This window comes from Dendrobates tinctorius, unplaced genomic scaffold (genome assembly GCF_039654945.1).
Source record: "Dendrobates tinctorius isolate UK_male_01 unplaced genomic scaffold, ASM3965494v1 ptg000223l, whole genome shotgun sequence".
Taxonomy (NCBI): domain Eukaryota; kingdom Metazoa; phylum Chordata; class Amphibia; order Anura; family Dendrobatidae; genus Dendrobates; species Dendrobates tinctorius.
In genome coordinates, this window is record NW_027361890.1 from 6,186,367 (window position 1) to 6,205,167 (window position 18,801).

The 18,801-nt window shown below is 41.3% G+C and overlaps 1 protein-coding gene across 2 annotated transcripts in view; it reads right to left on the reverse strand.

Moving 5' to 3' along the window:
* Window positions 1-1,042: 1,042 nt before the first annotated feature.
* SRC (SRC proto-oncogene, non-receptor tyrosine kinase) overlaps window positions 1,043-18,801 on the reverse strand; it is a 60,764-nt gene continuing 43,005 nt past the window's right edge. For both annotated transcript variants that reach the window (XM_073555279.1, XM_073555280.1), the window contains 7 exons: window positions 13,182-13,331; window positions 5,855-6,010; window positions 5,284-5,463; window positions 5,118-5,194; window positions 4,880-5,033; window positions 3,274-3,405; window positions 1,043-3,200 (listed from right to left, as the gene is read on the reverse strand). In XM_073555279.1, coding sequence (XP_073411380.1) covers window positions 2,992-3,200; window positions 3,274-3,405; window positions 4,880-5,033; window positions 5,118-5,194; window positions 5,284-5,463; window positions 5,855-6,010; window positions 13,182-13,331 — 1,058 coding nt within the window. In that variant the 3' untranslated portion in view covers window positions 1,043-2,991. The remainder of the gene's footprint in view (window positions 3,201-3,273; window positions 3,406-4,879; window positions 5,034-5,117; window positions 5,195-5,283; window positions 5,464-5,854; window positions 6,011-13,181; window positions 13,332-18,801) is intronic.

An 18,801-nucleotide genomic window follows, 5' to 3' on the forward strand; every position in this document is an offset into this window, starting at 1 on the left:
ATGCTTCACAGTAGGTATGGTATTTTTTGGATGCAACTCAGCTTTCTGTCTCCTACCAAACACAACGAGTGTGGTTTCTACCATTTCTACTTTGGTTTCCTCAGACCATATGACATTCTCCCAATACTCTTCTGGATAATCCAAATGCTCTCTAGCAAACTTCAGACGGGCCCAGACATGTACTGGCTTAAGTAGGGGGACACGTCTGGCACTGCAGGATCTGAGTCCCTGGCGGCGTAGTGTGTTACTGATGGTAGCCTTTGTTACAGTGGTCCCAGTTCTATGTAGGTCATTCACTAGGTCCCTCCATGTGGTTCTGGGATTTTTGCTCACCGTTCTTTTGATCATTTTTACCCTACGGGGTGAGATCTTGCGTGGAGCCCCAGATCGAGGGAGAATATCAGTGGTCTGGTATGTCTTCCATTTTCTTATTATTGCTCCCACAGTTGATTTCATCAAACTAAGCTGCTTGCCTATTGCTGATTCAATCTTCCCAGCCTGGTACAGGGCTAGAATTTTGTTTCTGGTGTCCTTCCACAGCTCTTTGGTCTTCACCATAGTGGAGTTTGGAGTGTGAGTGTTTGAGGTTGTGGACAGGTGTCTTTTATACTGATAACAAGTTCAAACAGGTGCCATTACTACAGGTAATGAGTGGAGGACAGAGGAGCCTCTTAAAGAAGAAGTTACGGGTCTGTGAGAGCCAGAAATCTTGCATGTTTTTAGGGGACCAAATACTTATTTTCCACCATAATTTGCAAAATAAATCTTGCCAAATCAGACAAGGTGATTTTCTGGATTTGTTTTCTCCTTTTGACTCTCATAGTTGTGGTCTAACTATGAAATCTATTACAGGCCTCTCTCATCTTTTTAAGTGGGAGAACTTGCACAATTGGTGGCTGACTAAATACTTTTTTTTCCCACACTATACTGCAGGCCTCCAGTAATACAGTCTAGGCCTTGCCCTTCTTATATGTAGAATTTTATAGTTTTATCTGATTTCAAAGAGTTTGCATGAGTAGAAATAAAAACCAGGAGCCACGTGTCCTCCTTTCATCTTTATTTACCGTACCATTATTAAGCATATTATTGCTATGGACATAAAAAGCAGTAGTGCCAGTGTTAATAAAGTAAACGGACCAGGTTCTGTCCCCGACAAAGCCATGCCAGTGTGGTACAGCTGCCAGTTGGATTGACCTAAAGCGGAGCCGACAACTGAAACATAAGCGTTGCACTGAGAAAGTTCCAGGTAGACGTCCCCATTTATTATAGAAGTTAGAGTGATTCCATGGCATCCTTTAATTAGGTTTAACCATATTCTGCATGTAAGGAAAAACCTGGTCTCCATATAGAATAACCCTTCCCTTTTCTCATCAAATGACACTAAAATAAGGAAATCACTCCAATACTACAAACAGATCTACATACAGTGTATCCGGGCTAGTATTCACAATACAACGCTCTCCCCTTGCACTCAAGTGGTATATAACCATTAAAAAAACATGTATATGCACACACACATTTATCAATAATGTAGGCAGAGCTATTAGATTGGCACCTTATAGGAGGGAACTGTATACCATCCTCTGACCTGAACCAGCTGCTCAAGGCAGGATTATGGAAAAGCCAGAGCAGTGTAACGCTGTCACGTTTGCCTGTCTCCCTCCATAATTGGCAATAAAAATCCCATACCTTTCCCATCCCTGAGAAATTGAGAGAACCAACCCATAAAATACTGGCATTGCCCAAAGTGTTGCCAGTGATATAACACTGGGTCAGTCATGAAGCTCCCATACAACCATACCGAAATGCATACGTACCAGAATAAAAGTTCTGTTCAGATTATTTTATAGTGGAATGATTATAAAAGGTTATGCTTGAGTTCATCAAACTAGTCAATCACAACCAAAAATAAAATTAAATAGAAAGGATCCAGGGTTCTGCTTCCGAGGAAGAGAAGAAACATCCAGGTATGCCTAGTGCAGGGCCTGAGGGCAGTGCATGATGCAGGGGGGGGGGGGGGGGGGGGTCATAGACCACTCAAGAACGTCTGTGTCAGACCCCGCACGAGGTATAACGAGTACAAGAGCGTGAAGGCTCACTCCAAACAGTAATTATACACGATGAGTAATAGCTGATCTACAAATGTAACAGTTACATAAAGGCCCACTGGGTTATTACACACCATTTCCTTTCAGAGTTTCTCACTAAAAAACACCTACAAGGAAAAAAGGAAAGGCTGCCGTGATAGAAATGATGTTTAGACATTGCAAGAGTAAAGTAGTCCAGGCATGTTACGAGATGGACCCTATTTCAGGGTTCATTTGGATACAGTAATTACGGAGGTCGTGTAGTCACTTTATTATCAAAAACGTAGCACAACAGTCTCTCCCGTCTTGAGGATTGAAGTGGAACATGGAAGACAGAAGTGGGACTTTGGTCCTCGAGATTAGTTTTAAGTATTTTGGAAGACCCCATTAACCCTCCCACGACTGAGTATACAAAAAGCATTGACTCTGTAGATCAAAAATCTTCCACTTTGCTCTTTGATGAGTAGATGGCAGGGGAGTGGTGTGCCCTCCTGAGCAAATTATTTACAGTGTCTAAATCTTCTGAGACAAGACGAGCAGTGGAAGAATTACCTCCATATACGTCAGGTGGATTACCCAAGATCTGCCCAAGTACCTTTGTCTTATATGGAAGAAATAGATAAACATGTATCAGTAGGCAACATGTCAGAAGCAGCCAAGTTCTCAATACATGACCAACAAGCAATGGAGAATGCAGAGCCCCTGCAACAGATACAAGATGGACGTAGAACATTAACCGAGCAGAGAGCGCTCCCATCTTCTGTAACCTCCGTTTAGTGTCAACAGATCCTTGACAAGAAAATGAACATCAGGTCTGAATAATATTGCATCTGTGTCTTGAAGAGGTTTGACTGCCATAACTTGATAGGGCTCGTCCTGAAGTCATGATCATTTCCCATCTCTCCTAAAGATTGTCCCCTGGTTGGTACTGGGGTTCAGTGGCAGTGAAATAGTCTTCCAAGAAGGCCTGCAGGTATTCAAATGTTGGCCGCTCCTCTGGGTCTTTCCTCCAGCACTGCAACATCAGATCATGGAGGGACTCTGGGCAATCTGGAGGACATGGCATTCGATACCCACGTTCTACTTGATCTAGTACCTCTCGGTTCACCATTCCTGATGACATCGGAATCAGGAGATTAGAGAAGGGAGACTAATAGGGAACGAAACATTCATGGCTCATACTCACCGGGGTATGGGACCCTTCCTTTTGTGGTGAGCTCAGTCAGGAGGATGCCAAAGGACCATACATCAGATTTAATGGTGAATCGTCCATATAATGCAGCTTCTGGGGCCGTCCACTTAATGGGAAACTTAGCACCTATAAGACAGAATCACACATAAGTATTTGTGCTGAAACAGGACATATTCATCTATTTTCCTGTATTTCTGATAGGGGTCCTAGAATAAAGACCGCAAAGCAATCACCACCACCTCTCCTCATCATTACACGCATACCTGCCTATTCACAGGCATACATCGCATGCATATGGAAGAAGCACAGTACTGACTCACGTCACTTGAGTCATTTAAAAGGTACATGATTAATTCTGTGGGAGGAACAGGGGAATTTTTAGAGTGAGCTTAATTTGTTTTCTAAGGATTCATTAAAGGCCCCAATTATTCAAGACTGGTGCTTTGTACCAAATTCATTGGTAGGTGTGCACCTCAATGAATTTAGTGCATTTTACAGCTGCCATGCCTTGTGGTCACCACAAGGAATGCAGAACACGCCCTGTCTCCCCCATACTGAGCTCTTAAGGGGATCCTCTTTAGAATTCTATGTTGATCCTATTCACTATCCAGTGAGGTTTTCACAAAGACCCTGGTAGGGTCGAAATGTTACCCTATCTTCACTAAAAAAATTTGTTCCTGCAGTGGTATTACTTACACTTGTAAATAAATATGAATTAATTTTGCAAAGTATTGCATTGCTTGAGTGCGGCTGTTTCCTCTTTTCTATTTTACTTTGGGTTCACCCAAGTTCAGCGCTTCATTTTTCTCCTTCCAAATGGAAGAAGCAGACAGAAATATGAAGGCAGAGCCAATCAGTAGTTATTGATTGATTTCATCAGTCACATGACCTTGTTTGTCAGGACAGCAATGGGCCACACTAAATTGAATGCAGAGAAGTGCCTGTCCAGAAGGCAAGTATAGATTTAAAAAAAAAACAAACAAAAAAAAAAACTAATGGAGCACCCCTCGTTTTGTGTATTCGGGCAGGCAGCCTCTAATAAAAACCGCAAGAGGTTCCAAGTGTCGTGTTCATAATAACCCGTACTACACCTGCTTGAATGTGGCCTGAGGCCAAGTTTACACAGCAAGTGAAAAGGTAGGCGATTCTAAACTAGTTTACATGTTTGGTGAGTACTTCCGATAAAATACAACAATGAAAATATGTACGAGAAATATTAATGCCAAAAATGGATCAGACGTAAAATTTTGATCCTTTTCAATAATGACCTTCAAAGCTATCTCCTATGAATTGTATGCCAAATAGATGTCTATAAGGTTAAAAAAAGGCCGATTAATGTGTATATGGCTAAACTAAAGATAACCCAAAGAAAGACCTGTCTGTGCCAATGAACCACTGACCGGTCCGCAGCGTGCATCCATTGTGTTCGCCGTCTGACACTTTACTTAGAATGTTGATTAAACGGAAAACAGCGGGCACGGCATAATAATAAAGAATAACCAGTCACTGCCGATAAACAAGCCGTCCTATGTAATTACACAGTGTGTATATAATTACGAGTAGACTGAAATGAATGGTGATTCTGGGTTTGTGGCAATACCTTGCCGGGCTGTGTATTCATTGTCTTCAATTAGTCGTGCCAGTCCAAAGTCAGCCACTTTACACACAAGGTTTTCTCCTACTAGGATGTTGGCAGCTCGGAGGTCACGATGCACGTAGTTCATCCGCTCCACATAGGCCATGCCAGATGCAATCTGTTACAAAACAGGGGAGGGGAATGTACGCGTTAGATGCAAACAGAAGACATGGATTGGCTCATGTGAAGCTACCAGACGTACCTGTGCAGACATGTCTACAAGCTGCGGAAGCCTGAGGTAGCTGCCCATATCACTCTTCAAGAAGTCCAAGAGGCTGCCTGAGAACAGACACGGAAGAAGCAAGACACTGGATAAACGCTCTGCCTTACAACATGAAAATGCATCTATGTAGTAGGTCAATACCAACCTTTACTCATGTACTCTGTAACTATGTAGATTGGCTCTTCTGACACTACCGCATACAGCTGTACAAGCTTCTCATGCCGCAGTTTTTTCATAACTTGGGCTTCCTGTAGGAACGCTTCAGGGGACATAGTTCCAGGTTTGAGAGTCTTTATGGCCACCCGTGTGGTTCCATTCCAGGTACCTAACAGCAAGACAATTCTACTGTGTCAAACGATGACACTAGATCAACATCTACACACTGAGTAGAGAGAAACACATTCAAAGCTCTTGAATGACATGACTTAAAGGGGGATATTCCCATAGTGGACGTATAGCTACTACATACTGAATAGTAGGGGTCTCCAAGGATGGACCCTAGCCAATCACTAGAATGAAGTGACCAAAGCCTCTTCAGCTTTATTTATGCATATTCAAGATCCCAATCAACCACTGTGCATGACCAACAGCATGAGTGTTCCTGATCAGCGTCAGGTCTGGGTTGTGCTATGCAGAGAAATATACTCATGATCGTAAGGTTCCTGGCAGTAATCTTATGACATACTATATAGACATGCATAAAACCCAGTACTCACCCATCCATACTTCTCCAAAGCAACCCTGTCCCAGTTTTAGCTCCAGACGTAAAGAATCCCTTGGTATTTCCCATGCATCCTTGGCGAGTCCCTGAGTCTGGGGCTTGGATGTGGGACACACATTAGTCAGTCGGTGACACAAGCCATCTGCATGTTCTAAAGACAAGGAAAAATAAGCGAGCATTTATAAAAACGTGCTTTATGATTCAGTAACTTGCAGAAACCTTCTACCTTCCATCTACCGGATGTCACAATAGTCCTTTAAAGGGAATCTGTCACCCCTTTTTTGAGATATCATATAATAATATCATTCAATTGTGTGTCACATAAGGATTCTCTTAGTACTTTTGCTTCCCCCTGACTCCGCACCTTTCATGCATAAATACTTTTTTATATCAGTTCAGATGCATGTAAACTGCCACGGACTGGTCCGATGGGCGGGGCTTAATCAACTGCTCCCCCCCTCCCTGTCTTGCTCTACGCATTTCTTCTTGTGTAGAGCAAGACAGGGGGGGGAGTGCAGGTGAATAAGCCCCGCCCAGCGGACCGGACTGCGGCAGTTTACATACATCTGAACCGATATAAAAAAGGTATTTATGCATGAAAGGTGTGGGGTCAGGGGGAAGCAAAAGTACTAAGAGAATCCTTATGTGACACACAATTGAATGATATCATTATATGATATCTCAAAAAAGGGGTGACAGATTCCCTTTAAACGGCTCAGTAGCTCATCCCAAATGGGCTACGGTAGTTAGAAAAGACTTTAATGATCTACTAAGGCCTTAATGGAATCTTCCACAGGTCAGAGCCCACCAAACTGGTGAGCCATCAAAATCCTCTAAAGTCTATTTCAACGCTAGATTCACACATTTGGATCTGTTTTTTTGCTGTGATTTCAAAACATTATGGTAAAAAAATGAATGTTCCCCCCTTAAAATGTATCTAGAGGCACTCAAATCAAAACAAAATATCCCATGAACCACATACTAACAAGTAGGTAAGTGCCCACCGAGTGTTCCTTGGGCCCTTACAAGAGGTACTATTCTGCTGTAACATCGCCATTAATAGCAATTTTTACTTATGTATTAATAATTATTAAAAAATTATTTTTAACACAAAATTAAATTCACTGTTTTAACTTTATTTTTTTTCTGCAGTCATAGGTAGCTGCCATTTGCCGACGTATACACCTCAAATATGACAGCCCCAGTAAATAAGAGTCTGCTGTCGCTGTCCAACTGCATCTCCTACACTGTGGCTGCATACTGCTGTGACATGGGCATTTCCCTAGGCTGCCAAGGTCACAGCTCGGGGAGGTGATCGGCGGCATTTTTGTGAAGCCCACAGGGTATGCTGCTTGCTACACTTCCCCCCCCCCCCCGGTCACTGTTTAGTGGTCAGCACCAGCTGAGCGGTAACAGGAGCTGCCGGGCTGGGAGTGATGACAGGAGATGAGTGTAGCCGAGGTCTTAGATGGGGCGAGTATCGGCGGCGGGTAGCGGTGATTGCAGTCTAACATCAGTAGCACAATACAGGGCTACAGATCAGTGCTCTCCACAGTGTCTCCACTCTGCCATGTCACTGTAAATTGACATAGCAGAGACGTGTATGTAATGCCCATCACGGTGACCATGCATGGCCCATTATGCTGTATTGGTGCACTGTGTGGCCCATTATGCTGTTTGGAGGTTACTTTGTTTGGGCTGCAAGGTTATGAGATACATTCTTTTGTGACCCTGCTGAATATTTTTTTTTTTGTACAAAGGAAGGGCGGTGGGGGAGGGGGTGAGATGCAGTTAGAACTTCTGCTATGGGGTCCCATGATTTCTATGTACGCCCCTGGTGATACCACCCAGAGCCGTGTATTTAATGGCCATCTTGGTAATACCCACCCTTCCCAGAGCCATGCATCTAAATCCCATTACATTAATCCACTGGTCACACAGAAGTAGACAGAGCGGGCTTTACACATTTCTAAGGAAGCAGTAGTTTAATGTGTGACGCCGCTCCATCCACTTCTATGGGAGCAGTAGTGTAATGTGTGACCCTGCTCTGTCCACTTCTATGGCTGTAGTAATGTAGTGGAATGAGTGGGGTTGCACTTTACACCACTGCTCCCATAGAAGTGAACGTAGCAGGATCACACAACATACATTAGGATATGGCGTATCTAATCCCATCCTCTATGATACACTCTGGTGAGCCCTACATCTAATTCTATCATGTGATACACTACACTGAGCCCTGTATCTAATCCTAGTGTTCTATGCGTATCCAAACGCAGCATGTGATACACTGCATGTATCTAACCCCAGCAAACAGCACCATCTAACAAAATCAGGAGTGTCGGGCTGCCTCGGTAACCCCATCTACTTGTCAGTATCACTTTCCAGTCACCATCACCAACAAAATGGCTCCTCACTGTGATCCTAAATGTCATCCTTTCTTATGCTGTTGCAAACACCCAAAAGGGGAGTAGAGGAGACATCACACCTGACCAGATCCCACCCACATTTACTGCAGTCGTAATGTGAGCCAGCAGTACACTAGGTTTTCATGGCAAATTTCAGCAACTGCTCCCCCTAGTGTTTAAAAGTGCAAAATATCAAACCTTTATATATACATATTTTTTTTCAACCCCTTCAAGCCACAGCACATTTTCGTTTTTACGTTTGTTTTTTGCTGAATGCAAAATGACAGCAGCATTTAACAGGTTAACAGCAGCAGGTGGATCACGATTCCACCCGCGGCTGTTAGGGGCACATGTCAGCTGTTCAAAACAAAGGGAGAGACACGACATGTGCTGTACATGTACGGTGCATGTCGTGAAGGGGTTAAGCATTAATACTTTACCTTTTTTTTTCAATTGTTGAAAAACACTTTAACGGTACCTTAATTTTAAACTTTCTCTGTTGATTAACAATGCAGGCACCGACTCTGTAATAAAAGGCACATTTATCCCGCACACACAGCCTCTGCAAGCAAGGGCTCAAGGGAGGGTTTAGAGTAACTTTACTCAAGAAGACACCTCAAGGTTTCACAAAGACACACTTGACAATTGCCTGTATTTTGCATGCAGAGCTTGAAAAGCTATAACACCATTTTCACTTTTTCGACCTAGCAGGTCAGACAAGATCTGTGTAGAGTTATCAGTTTGGAGGGCTCAGTTATACCATTAACCCCTTAACCCCCAAGGGTGGTTTGCACGTTCATGACCGGGCCAATTTTTACAATTCTGACCACTGTCCCTTTATGAGGTAATAACGCTGAAACACCTCTATGGATCCCAGTGATTCTGACTTTGTTTTCTCGTGACATATTGTACTTCATGTTAGTGGTAAAATTTCATTCATATAACTTGCGTTTATTTGTGAAATAAACGGAAATTTGGCGAATATTTCACAATTTTCCAACTTTGAATTTTTATGCCCTTAAATCACAGAGATACGGCACACAAAAAACTTAATAAATAACATTTCCCACATGTTTACTTAACATCAGCACAATTTTGGAACCAACATTTTTTTTTGTTAGGAAGTTAAGGGTTAAAAGTTGACCAGCAATTTCTCATTTTTGCAACACCATTTTATTTTTACGGACCACATCACCCTTCAGGTGCGTCACAGGAATTTTTTTGTTTAAAAAAAAAAAAAAAAAAAAAAAAAATGATGAACATTTAACTTTTTTTCACAAAAAAATACTTCAGGTTCATTTTTTTTTATTTTACCAAGGGTAACAGGAGAAATTGGACGGCAAAAGTTATTGTGCAGTTTGTCCCGAGTACGCCGATACCTGATATGTGGGGGGAAGCACTGTTTCGGCGCATGGCAGAGCTCAGAAGGGAAGGAGCGCCGTTTGACTTTTTCAATGCAAAATTGGCTGGAATTCAGATCGGACACCATGTCATGTTTGGAGAGCCCCTGATGTACCTAAACAGTGGAAACCCCCCACAAGTGACCCCATTTTGGAAACTAGACCCCCCCCAAGGAACTTATCTAGATATGTGGTGAACTTTGAACCCACAAGGGCTTCACAGAAGTTTACAAAGTACAGCGGTACAATTAAAAAATCATTTTTTCCACAAAAATGATATTTTCACGCCCAATTTTTATTTTCCCAAAGGTAACAGGACCCCAAAAGTTATTGTGCAATTTGTCCCGAGTACGCTGATACCCCATATGTGGGTGTAAACGACTATTTGGGCGCATGGCAGAGCTCAGAAGGGAAGCAGCGCCATTTGACTTTTTTGGCTGGAATTGAGATCGGACACCATGTCGCGTTTGGAAAGCCCCTGATGTACCAAAACAGTGGAAACCCCCACAAATGACACCATTTTGGAAACTAGACCCCCTAAGGAACTTATCTAGATGTGTGGTGAGTACTTTGAACCCCCAAGGGCTTCACAGAAGTTTATAATGCCCGGGCGTGAAAATAAAAAAAAAAAATCGTATTTTTTTCCACAAACATGATTATCATTTAGTCCCTAATTTTTTATTTTCCCAAGGGTACCAGGAGAAATTGGACCCCAAAAGTTGTTGTCCAATTTGTCCTGAGTACGCTGACACCCCATATGTGGGAGAAAACTACTGTATGGGTACACGTCGGGGCTCGGAAGGGAAGTAGTGATGTTTTGGAATGCAGACTTTGATGGAATGGTCTGCGGGTGTCATGTGCATTTGGAGAGCCTCTGATGTACCTAAACAGTGGAAACTCCCCACAAGTGACCCCATTTTGGAAACTAGACCCCCCACGGAACTTATCTAGATGTGTGGTGAGCACTTTGAACCCCCAAGTGCTTCACCGAAGTTTATAACGCCCAGGCGTGAAAATAAAATCATTTTTTTTCCACAAAAATGATATTTTTGCCCCCAATTTTTTATTTTCCTAAGGGCAACAGGAGAAATAGGACCCCAAAAGTTTTGCAATTTGTCCTGAGTTGGCTGATACATATGTGGGGGTAAAACACTGTTTGGGCGCATGGCAGAGCTTGGAAGGTAAGGAGCACCATTTGACTTTTTCAACGCAGAATTGACTGGAATTGAGATCAGACACCATGTTGCATTTGTAGAGCACCTGATGTGCCCAAACAGTGGAAACCCCCCAATTATAACTCCAACCCTAACCCTAATCTCAGCCCTAACCCTAATGGGAAAAAGGAAATAAATACATTTTTTTTAATTTTATTATTTTTCCCCTAACTAAGGGGGTGATAACGGGGGCTTTGATTTACTATTTATGGCGGTTTTTATATTTGGCAGCTGTCATACGCTAAAAGACGCTTTTTATTGTAAAAATAGTTTTTGCATCATCACATATTGAGAGCTATAATTTTTCCGTATTTTGAACCACCGAGTCATGTGAGGTCTTATTTTTTGCGGGACGGGTTGACGTTTTTATTGGAACCATGTTCGGACACGTGACTTATTAATCGCTTTTTACTCCGATTTTTGGGACGCAGAATGAACAAAAACCAGCGTTTCATGAATTTCTTTTGGGTGGTGCGTTTACACCGTTCCGCGTGCAGTAAAATTGATAAAGCGGTTTTATTCTTCGGGTCGGTACGGTTACAGCGATACCTCATTTATGTCATTTTTTTATGTTTTGGCGCTTTTATGCAATAAAAACATTGGATCGCTTTATTTTGCGAGCTATAACTTTATTTTTTCTCTGATGATGCTGTACGGCAGCTCGTTTTTTTGCGGGACAAGATGACGTTTTCAGCGGTACCATGGATATTTATATGCGTCTTTTTGATCGCGCGTTATTGCACTTTTTGTTCGGCTGTATGATAATAAAGTATTAATTTTTGCTTCGTTTTTTATTTTTATTTTTTAAGGGGTTCACTAAAGGGGTTAACTAATGGGACAGTTTTATAGGGCATGTCGGTTAAGGACGCGGCGATACCAAATGTGTGTACTATTGTTTTTTTTTATTTCCAAAAAATGAGTTTATTAGGGAATATTTATTTTTAATTTAGCGATTTTTTTTAAAATTATTTTTACACTTTTTTTTTCTTTTAACTTTATTAGGTTGTCCCAGGGGGGAAATCACTGTCCTGTGACAGATCGCTGACCTGTCACATCACAGATCACTGTGATAGATCAGCAATCTGTCACAGGCATTGAAGCAGACTTCCTCTTGCCTGCGCTTTGCAGGCACTGAGGAAGCCAGCTCCCTGCAGGCCCCCGTCGCCATCTTGGATCCGGGGACCTACAGGGAAGGAGACCCCCACAGCAGCGCTGCACATTGCACTGCTGTGGGGGGCTCAGGGAAGCATGGAGGGAGCACCCTTCCCTGCCGATGCTTCCCTTTAACCCCCGGTACACCGCGATCGTGTTTGATCGCGGTGTGTAAGGGGTTAACGTGTCGGGGGAGGTTCGTGACCGCCCCTGACAAATTGTGCCGGGTGTCAGCTGTGATAATCAGCTGACACCCGGCCGCGATCAGCGGTCGCTCACCACGTGGGCGCCGCTGATCGCTGTGACGTACTATCCCATCCCTGGGAATTAAGTCCCAGGGCACATGGACGGGATAGTACGTCACATGGCAGAAAGGGATTAAAAAACAAAATCACAATCCATGGCAGAAATTAGTGATAGTTTACACATTGGAAATACCACTGGTTGTCAAAGAACAAAAATACAAAAAGGAAGTGGTAAGCATTGGATGAACTTAATTCTGCTTATGCCAGTGTTGAGAAATAAGCACCAACAGATCCTATTCCAAAAACACAAAAAGGGAAAAAGTACAAATGCCATCCAAGTGTGAATCAAATACCACCCTACAGCATTTATTTTTAATGTGTCTGGAGCTATGGGGATGGAGGAACAAATACTTCTTTATGTCCACTTCAAAGTCAACAGAAAACCAAAGGGTGCTGTGGAGGAACTTCCCTTTAGATGTGAACTAGCAATGAGTTCACCCAAAAGACAATAAGGGAAAACAACTAAACTATTCAACAACCACGACAACCCACCAGAAATCTTCATCCAGAGTGTCACCTTCCCTTAGCACAAGACTGGACACAATCTACTGCTTCATTTCTAAACTATGCTAGATACCTCCACTACAAGGCTCAAAATAAACTTCACTAAAGTTCTTCCTGCAAACTAACGCCAAAAGTTTTTTTTCTGATGAGACATTCCTCCATAAAGTCTGAAAGTTGGAAAGGACCATTTTATTTGTTTTACACAACAATTACAAATTGCACCAGAATTCTGGCCCATTTAGTACATCACCCAATATGTTTTTCTGGCCTGTATTAGGCCTTCTACTGTACCACCCTGTGTTGCCACCTACGCACTCTATGTTCTCATGGTGGACTTACTGCTGTAATAAGCCACCAGTTGCTGAAGGTTGCTGAACTGTGTTCGAGATGTAATATAGAAACCACCGCTGTCCAATTTTCGGATCTTGTAATGTTTCACGTTTAGACCACGGTTGGGATCATAGTCGGAGACAGAGAGACAATAGGCACCTGCAGATACAGGAATATTCCATATAGGAAAAAAAGCAGTATTAATCAGACAGGTCAATAAACAAGATACTTGCACCGAGACTGACATAACATTTAACACATCACAAGTACAGTTAGGTCCATAAATATTTGGACAGACAACATTTTTCTAATTTTGGTTCTAGACATTACCACAATGAATTTTAAACAAAACAGTTCAGATGTAGTTGAAGTTCAGACTTTCATTTGAGGGTATCCACATTAAAATTGGATGAAGGGTTTAGGAGTTTCAGGTCCTTAACATGTGCCACCCTGTTTTTAAAGGGACCAAAAGTAATTGGACAGATTAAATAATTGTAAATAAAATGTTCATTTCTAGTACTTGGTTGAAAACCCTTTGTTGGCAATGACTGCCTGAACTCTTGAACTCATGGACATCCCCAGACGCTGTGTTTCCTCCTTTTTGATGCTCTGCCAGGCCTTCGCTGCGGTGGTTTTCAGTTGCGGTTTGTTTGTGGGCCTTTCTGTCTGAAGTTTAGTCTTTAACAAGTGAAATGCATGCTCAATTGGGTTGAGATCAGGTGACTGACTTGGCCATTCAAGAATATTCCACTTCTTTGGACTCCTGGGTTGCTTTGGCTTTATGTTTTGGGTCATTGTCCATCTGTAGTATGAAACGACGACCAATCAGTTTGGCTGCATTTGGCTGGATCTGAGCACACAGTATGGCTCTGAATACCTCAGAATTCATTCGGCTGCTTCTGTAATGTGTCACATCATCAGTAAACACTAGTGACCCAGTGCCACTGGCAGCCAAGCATGACCAAGCCATCACACTGCCTCCGCCGTGTTTTACAGATGATGTGGTATGCTTTGGATCATGAGCTGTACCACGCCTTCACCATACTTTTCTCTTTCCATCATTCTGGTAGAGGTTAATCTTGGTTTCATCTGTCCAAAGAATGTTCTTCCAGAACTGTGCTGGCTTATTTAGATGTTTTTTTTAGCAAAGTCCAGGCAAGCCTTTTAATTCTTGGTGCTTATGAGTGGCTTGCACCGTGCTGTGAACCCTCTATTTACTTTCATGCAGTCTTCTCTTTATGGTAGATTTGGCTATTGATACGCCTACCTCCTGGAGAGTGTTGTTCACTTGGTTGGCTGTTGTGAAGGGGTTTCTCTTCACCATTGAGATTATTCTGCGATCATCCACCACTGTTGTCTTCCGTGGGCGCCCAGGTCTTTTTGCATTGATGAGTTCACCAATGCTTTCTTTCTCAGGATGTACCAAATTGTAGATTTTGCCACTCCTAATGTTGTAGCAATTTCTCGGATGGGTTTTTTCTGTTTTTGCAGCTTAAGGATGGCTTGTTTCACCTGCATGGAGAGCTCCTTTGACTGCATGTTTCCTTCACAGCAAAACCTTCCAAATGCAAGCACCACACCTCAAAATCAACTCCAGGCCTTTTATCTGCTTATTTGAGAATGACATAACGAAGGGATTGCCCACACCTGTCCATGAAATAGCCTTGGAGTCAATTGTCCAATTACTTTTGGTCCCTTTAAAAACAGGGTGGCACATGTTAAGGAGCTGAAACTCCTAAACCCTTCATCCAATTTTAATGTGGATACCCTCAAATGAAGGCTGAAAGTCTGAACTTCAACTGCATCTGAATTGTTTTGTTTAAAATTCATTGTGGTAATGTCTAGAACCAAAATTAGAAAAATGTTTTCTCTGTCCAAATATATATATGGACCTAACTGTTTCACTCTTTAACCATTAGGTTGTCACCTCATCATCACCCATTCAAACCATGTAACCATGCCACACTGCATACTTCTAGCCTTCAGCAATGTCTCTTCACGCCACAGAAGAATAACCATCCCACTCGTTTTAGGACTTTCAATCAGAAACTGCTGCAGCTTCGTTTTGCTCCGTGGAGACAAACAGAATATATTTGGCTGAGGTCCCAGTTCTAGTATAAGTAAGCACTGGGCCTTGAACAGTGGGAATGACATTGGGAGGTGCTAGGAAGAAAACCCCGAGTTACATTATTCAAAAAAAAAGTTTTCAATCCAGTTTGAGTCACTTATTACACAGACTTTTCATATCCTCAGATAAAAGGCTTTTAAAAGTTCCTGATGCAAAATATCATGTGTATTATTCTTGTTTTACTGACAAACTAAAAGGATTTTAGGATGAAAAGGGTGAAGTGGTCAAAAATGAGGTTGAGAAGGCCAAACTTGCAAATTCCTATTTTGCATCTATGTTCTCTTACAACTATATATGTATATTAGCAGAGAGATGGTGAGGGAATACTTAGCTAATTTAAATGAATTTGAATCTCCTGGTCCAGATGAATTACACCCTAGGGTAGTGAAAGTTAGAGGAAATTGTAGAACCACTAGCCAGAATCTTGAGAAAATCCTGGAAAATAAGGGAAGTCCCAGAAGATTGGAGAAAGGGCAAATGTTGTCCCAATCTTCAAAAAAGGAAAGAAGATGGAGCCAGAAAATTACAGGCCAGTGAGAATTACTTCTATACCAGGAAAGATCTTTGAATAAATTATTACAGGAAAAAGAAATGTTTCAGCTTCTGGTAAAAAAAAAAAAAAAATTTCAGAGTAATCTTTATTCCACCAAAAAAACAATTGAAAAATAGTGGACAGGAACAGGAGCAAGCGACACGTTTTCTTACCAGCTTGATCAAGAACAACCATGTTCAAAGTGAGTCGCTTGTTCCTGTCCACTATTTTTCAATTGTTTTTTGATGGAATAAAGATTACTCTGAAATTTATTTAATTTTTTTTTTTTTTTTTTTTTTTTACCAGAAGCTGAAACATTTCTTCCTTTTCCTGAAATTGCTATATATGAGTGGTCAGCTCGTGGTTCCGTGCACGCTGGACTCCTACAAACTACAACGGTGAACTGGCATTATCCTTCTCTATTTTCTGCAAGAAACGATTACACCACTATAATCAAGTATGGAAATGTGTGAGCGAAAAGATGTCCCATGTGGACCACTCCTAAAAGCCCTGTTACACGGGATGATCATCGGCTGTTTAGAACACTTTTAAACAAGAAATTATGAACTTGACAAGACCAGCGAAATCAGCACAAAATAAAAAAAGACTCATGTCTCTGGAACAAAACAAAACACCTGAATACTTTGGGGAGCAAGAGGAATAAAATAAGAGCAAAAATCTGGCCAATTTTTATCTAGTGACAGGTTTTCTTTTAGGCTATGTTACCACAATGAGTATTTGGTAAGATTTGATGTTGCAGATTTTCTGGAGCATTTCTCCACCTATCTTGTTACTTTCATTTTTTTCAATGTCTTTTTAGTGTTTTTTTTTACATGGGTTTCTATTGCTGTAATTTTTAGCTCTTGTTGATATGTCATGATTTATTTAAAGCTGCTTTGTTTTCGATACTTCATAGTATTTGGCTTTGATAAAACTTTATTCATACAGTCATAAGTTGATTACTTGCGTTTTTAGTTAGTCTCCGCAGAGGAAGTTTTTCCACATCTAATGCAATTCTATGGGAAAAACCTACACTTAAAACTCAGTGTACGGCAAGAGGGTATGACATGTTTCAGATTTCAAACACAGGGGGGTTTATGAAACAGTCTCAGAGCAAAGATGCGCATGCCCGGCCTACAGGGCTGTGGAGTTGGAGCTCATTTTGGTGGAGTCGATCTAAAATGGACCAACTCCGACTCCTAAAATATATAATAAATTGGGTACAGTAGTTCAATGCAGAATGTGCTGAATATTTTTTCATAGGAATTTGGGAAAGTTATGAAATGTCCTATAAATGGCTGCTCTACTCCTGATCTAAGGCTACATTCACACAAGAACAGGTTCTTGCTATTGTAACGGACAATGCTTCAAACATGATAAGTACAATTACACTGATGAATGAGAGTAACAAACAACAGCTAGAAGAAAATGTAGGATTCAGTGTGTTTGAGATGGAAGGCCACAGTGCTGATCATGTAACTGAGGAACAAACAGATATTACAACAGAAGAACAGCAAAATTATACTGTAGAAATGGATGATCTTGTTGAAGCTGCTTCACACCTCTTTCCTATTCATCACATGCGCTGTGTTGTGCACACGCTGCAGCTGGCAATAAGAGATAGTCTGCAAGAGAGACATGCTGGAAATCTGATTGGAAAAGTGAGGAAATTGGTTATTGCAGCCAGAACCCCTAACATTGATTCCATCTTGAAGAGACGTGCTGGGAAAGGGGCAATTGTCGATCAAGCTACTCAGTGGGGCAGCACTTATTTAATGATTGAGCGATTGCTTGAACTACAACCATTTCTTATAGATATGATTCATCAACCCTCAGGTAACCCTAAATGAAGGTCAAAGGACACGGGTAGCTGAATTGAAGGAATTGCTTCATCACCCATTTACCGTGACTAAAAAATTACAAGCGGAGGATTTAACTCCTGGCATTTTCATAAGGGAGTGGAAGAACTGGCTATTTTGCCTGTCCCAAAGAGGAGGTTTAATTGCAGATGGCATTTCTGCTTCAATGAAACGGAGAGAGACATAGCTAATGGAAAATAAAATTTTTCTGGCAGCTGTTTATGTGGACCCAAGTCATCGTATACTGCTTGATGATCAACAGCTTACTAAAGGAAACGAAGCGCTGACTGAGGTAGCAGTTAGGATGAGTGGCCTACAGGACTGTCAGGTGCAAGAGGACTTGGGTCCTGAGAGTGCTACTGCTGCCATATCCTCATCAGATGAAGAGTTTGACTTTGACAAGTATTTGGATGACATGGAGCAGGCAAAGCGTTGCCGCAAGGAAAAAGATTTTACGCCGTCTCCTATAGCAAGCAGATTGACCATATTTCAGCAAAATCTTTCACTTGCTCTCAAAGAAATAGAAAAATTCAACCGTTCATCAAAACTGACTGTGCATGAGGCAATTCCTTTATACCCGGAAATTGTTAGAGATGTTGCCCATGTGGTTACAGCTTTGCCTCCAACCCAAGTTAGTGTAGAGAGGTTGTTCTCTAGCCTTAAAATTATTAGGTCAGATTTGAGGTCATCTATGAAGGAGGATCTGATGGAGGCAATTCTATTTCTTAGAACAAATTCATAGACTGCACAAATATACACACATATTATATATATATATATATATATATATATATATATATATACATACACACACACACATATACACATACATACATATATATACATATACACATATATATATACATACATATACACATATATATATACATACATATACACATATATACACATATATATACATATACACATATATATATATATATATATATACACACACACACACACATATACACATACATACATACATATATATACATATACACATATATATATACATACATATACACATATATATATACATACATATACACATATATACACATATATATACATATATATACATATACACATATATATATATATATATAT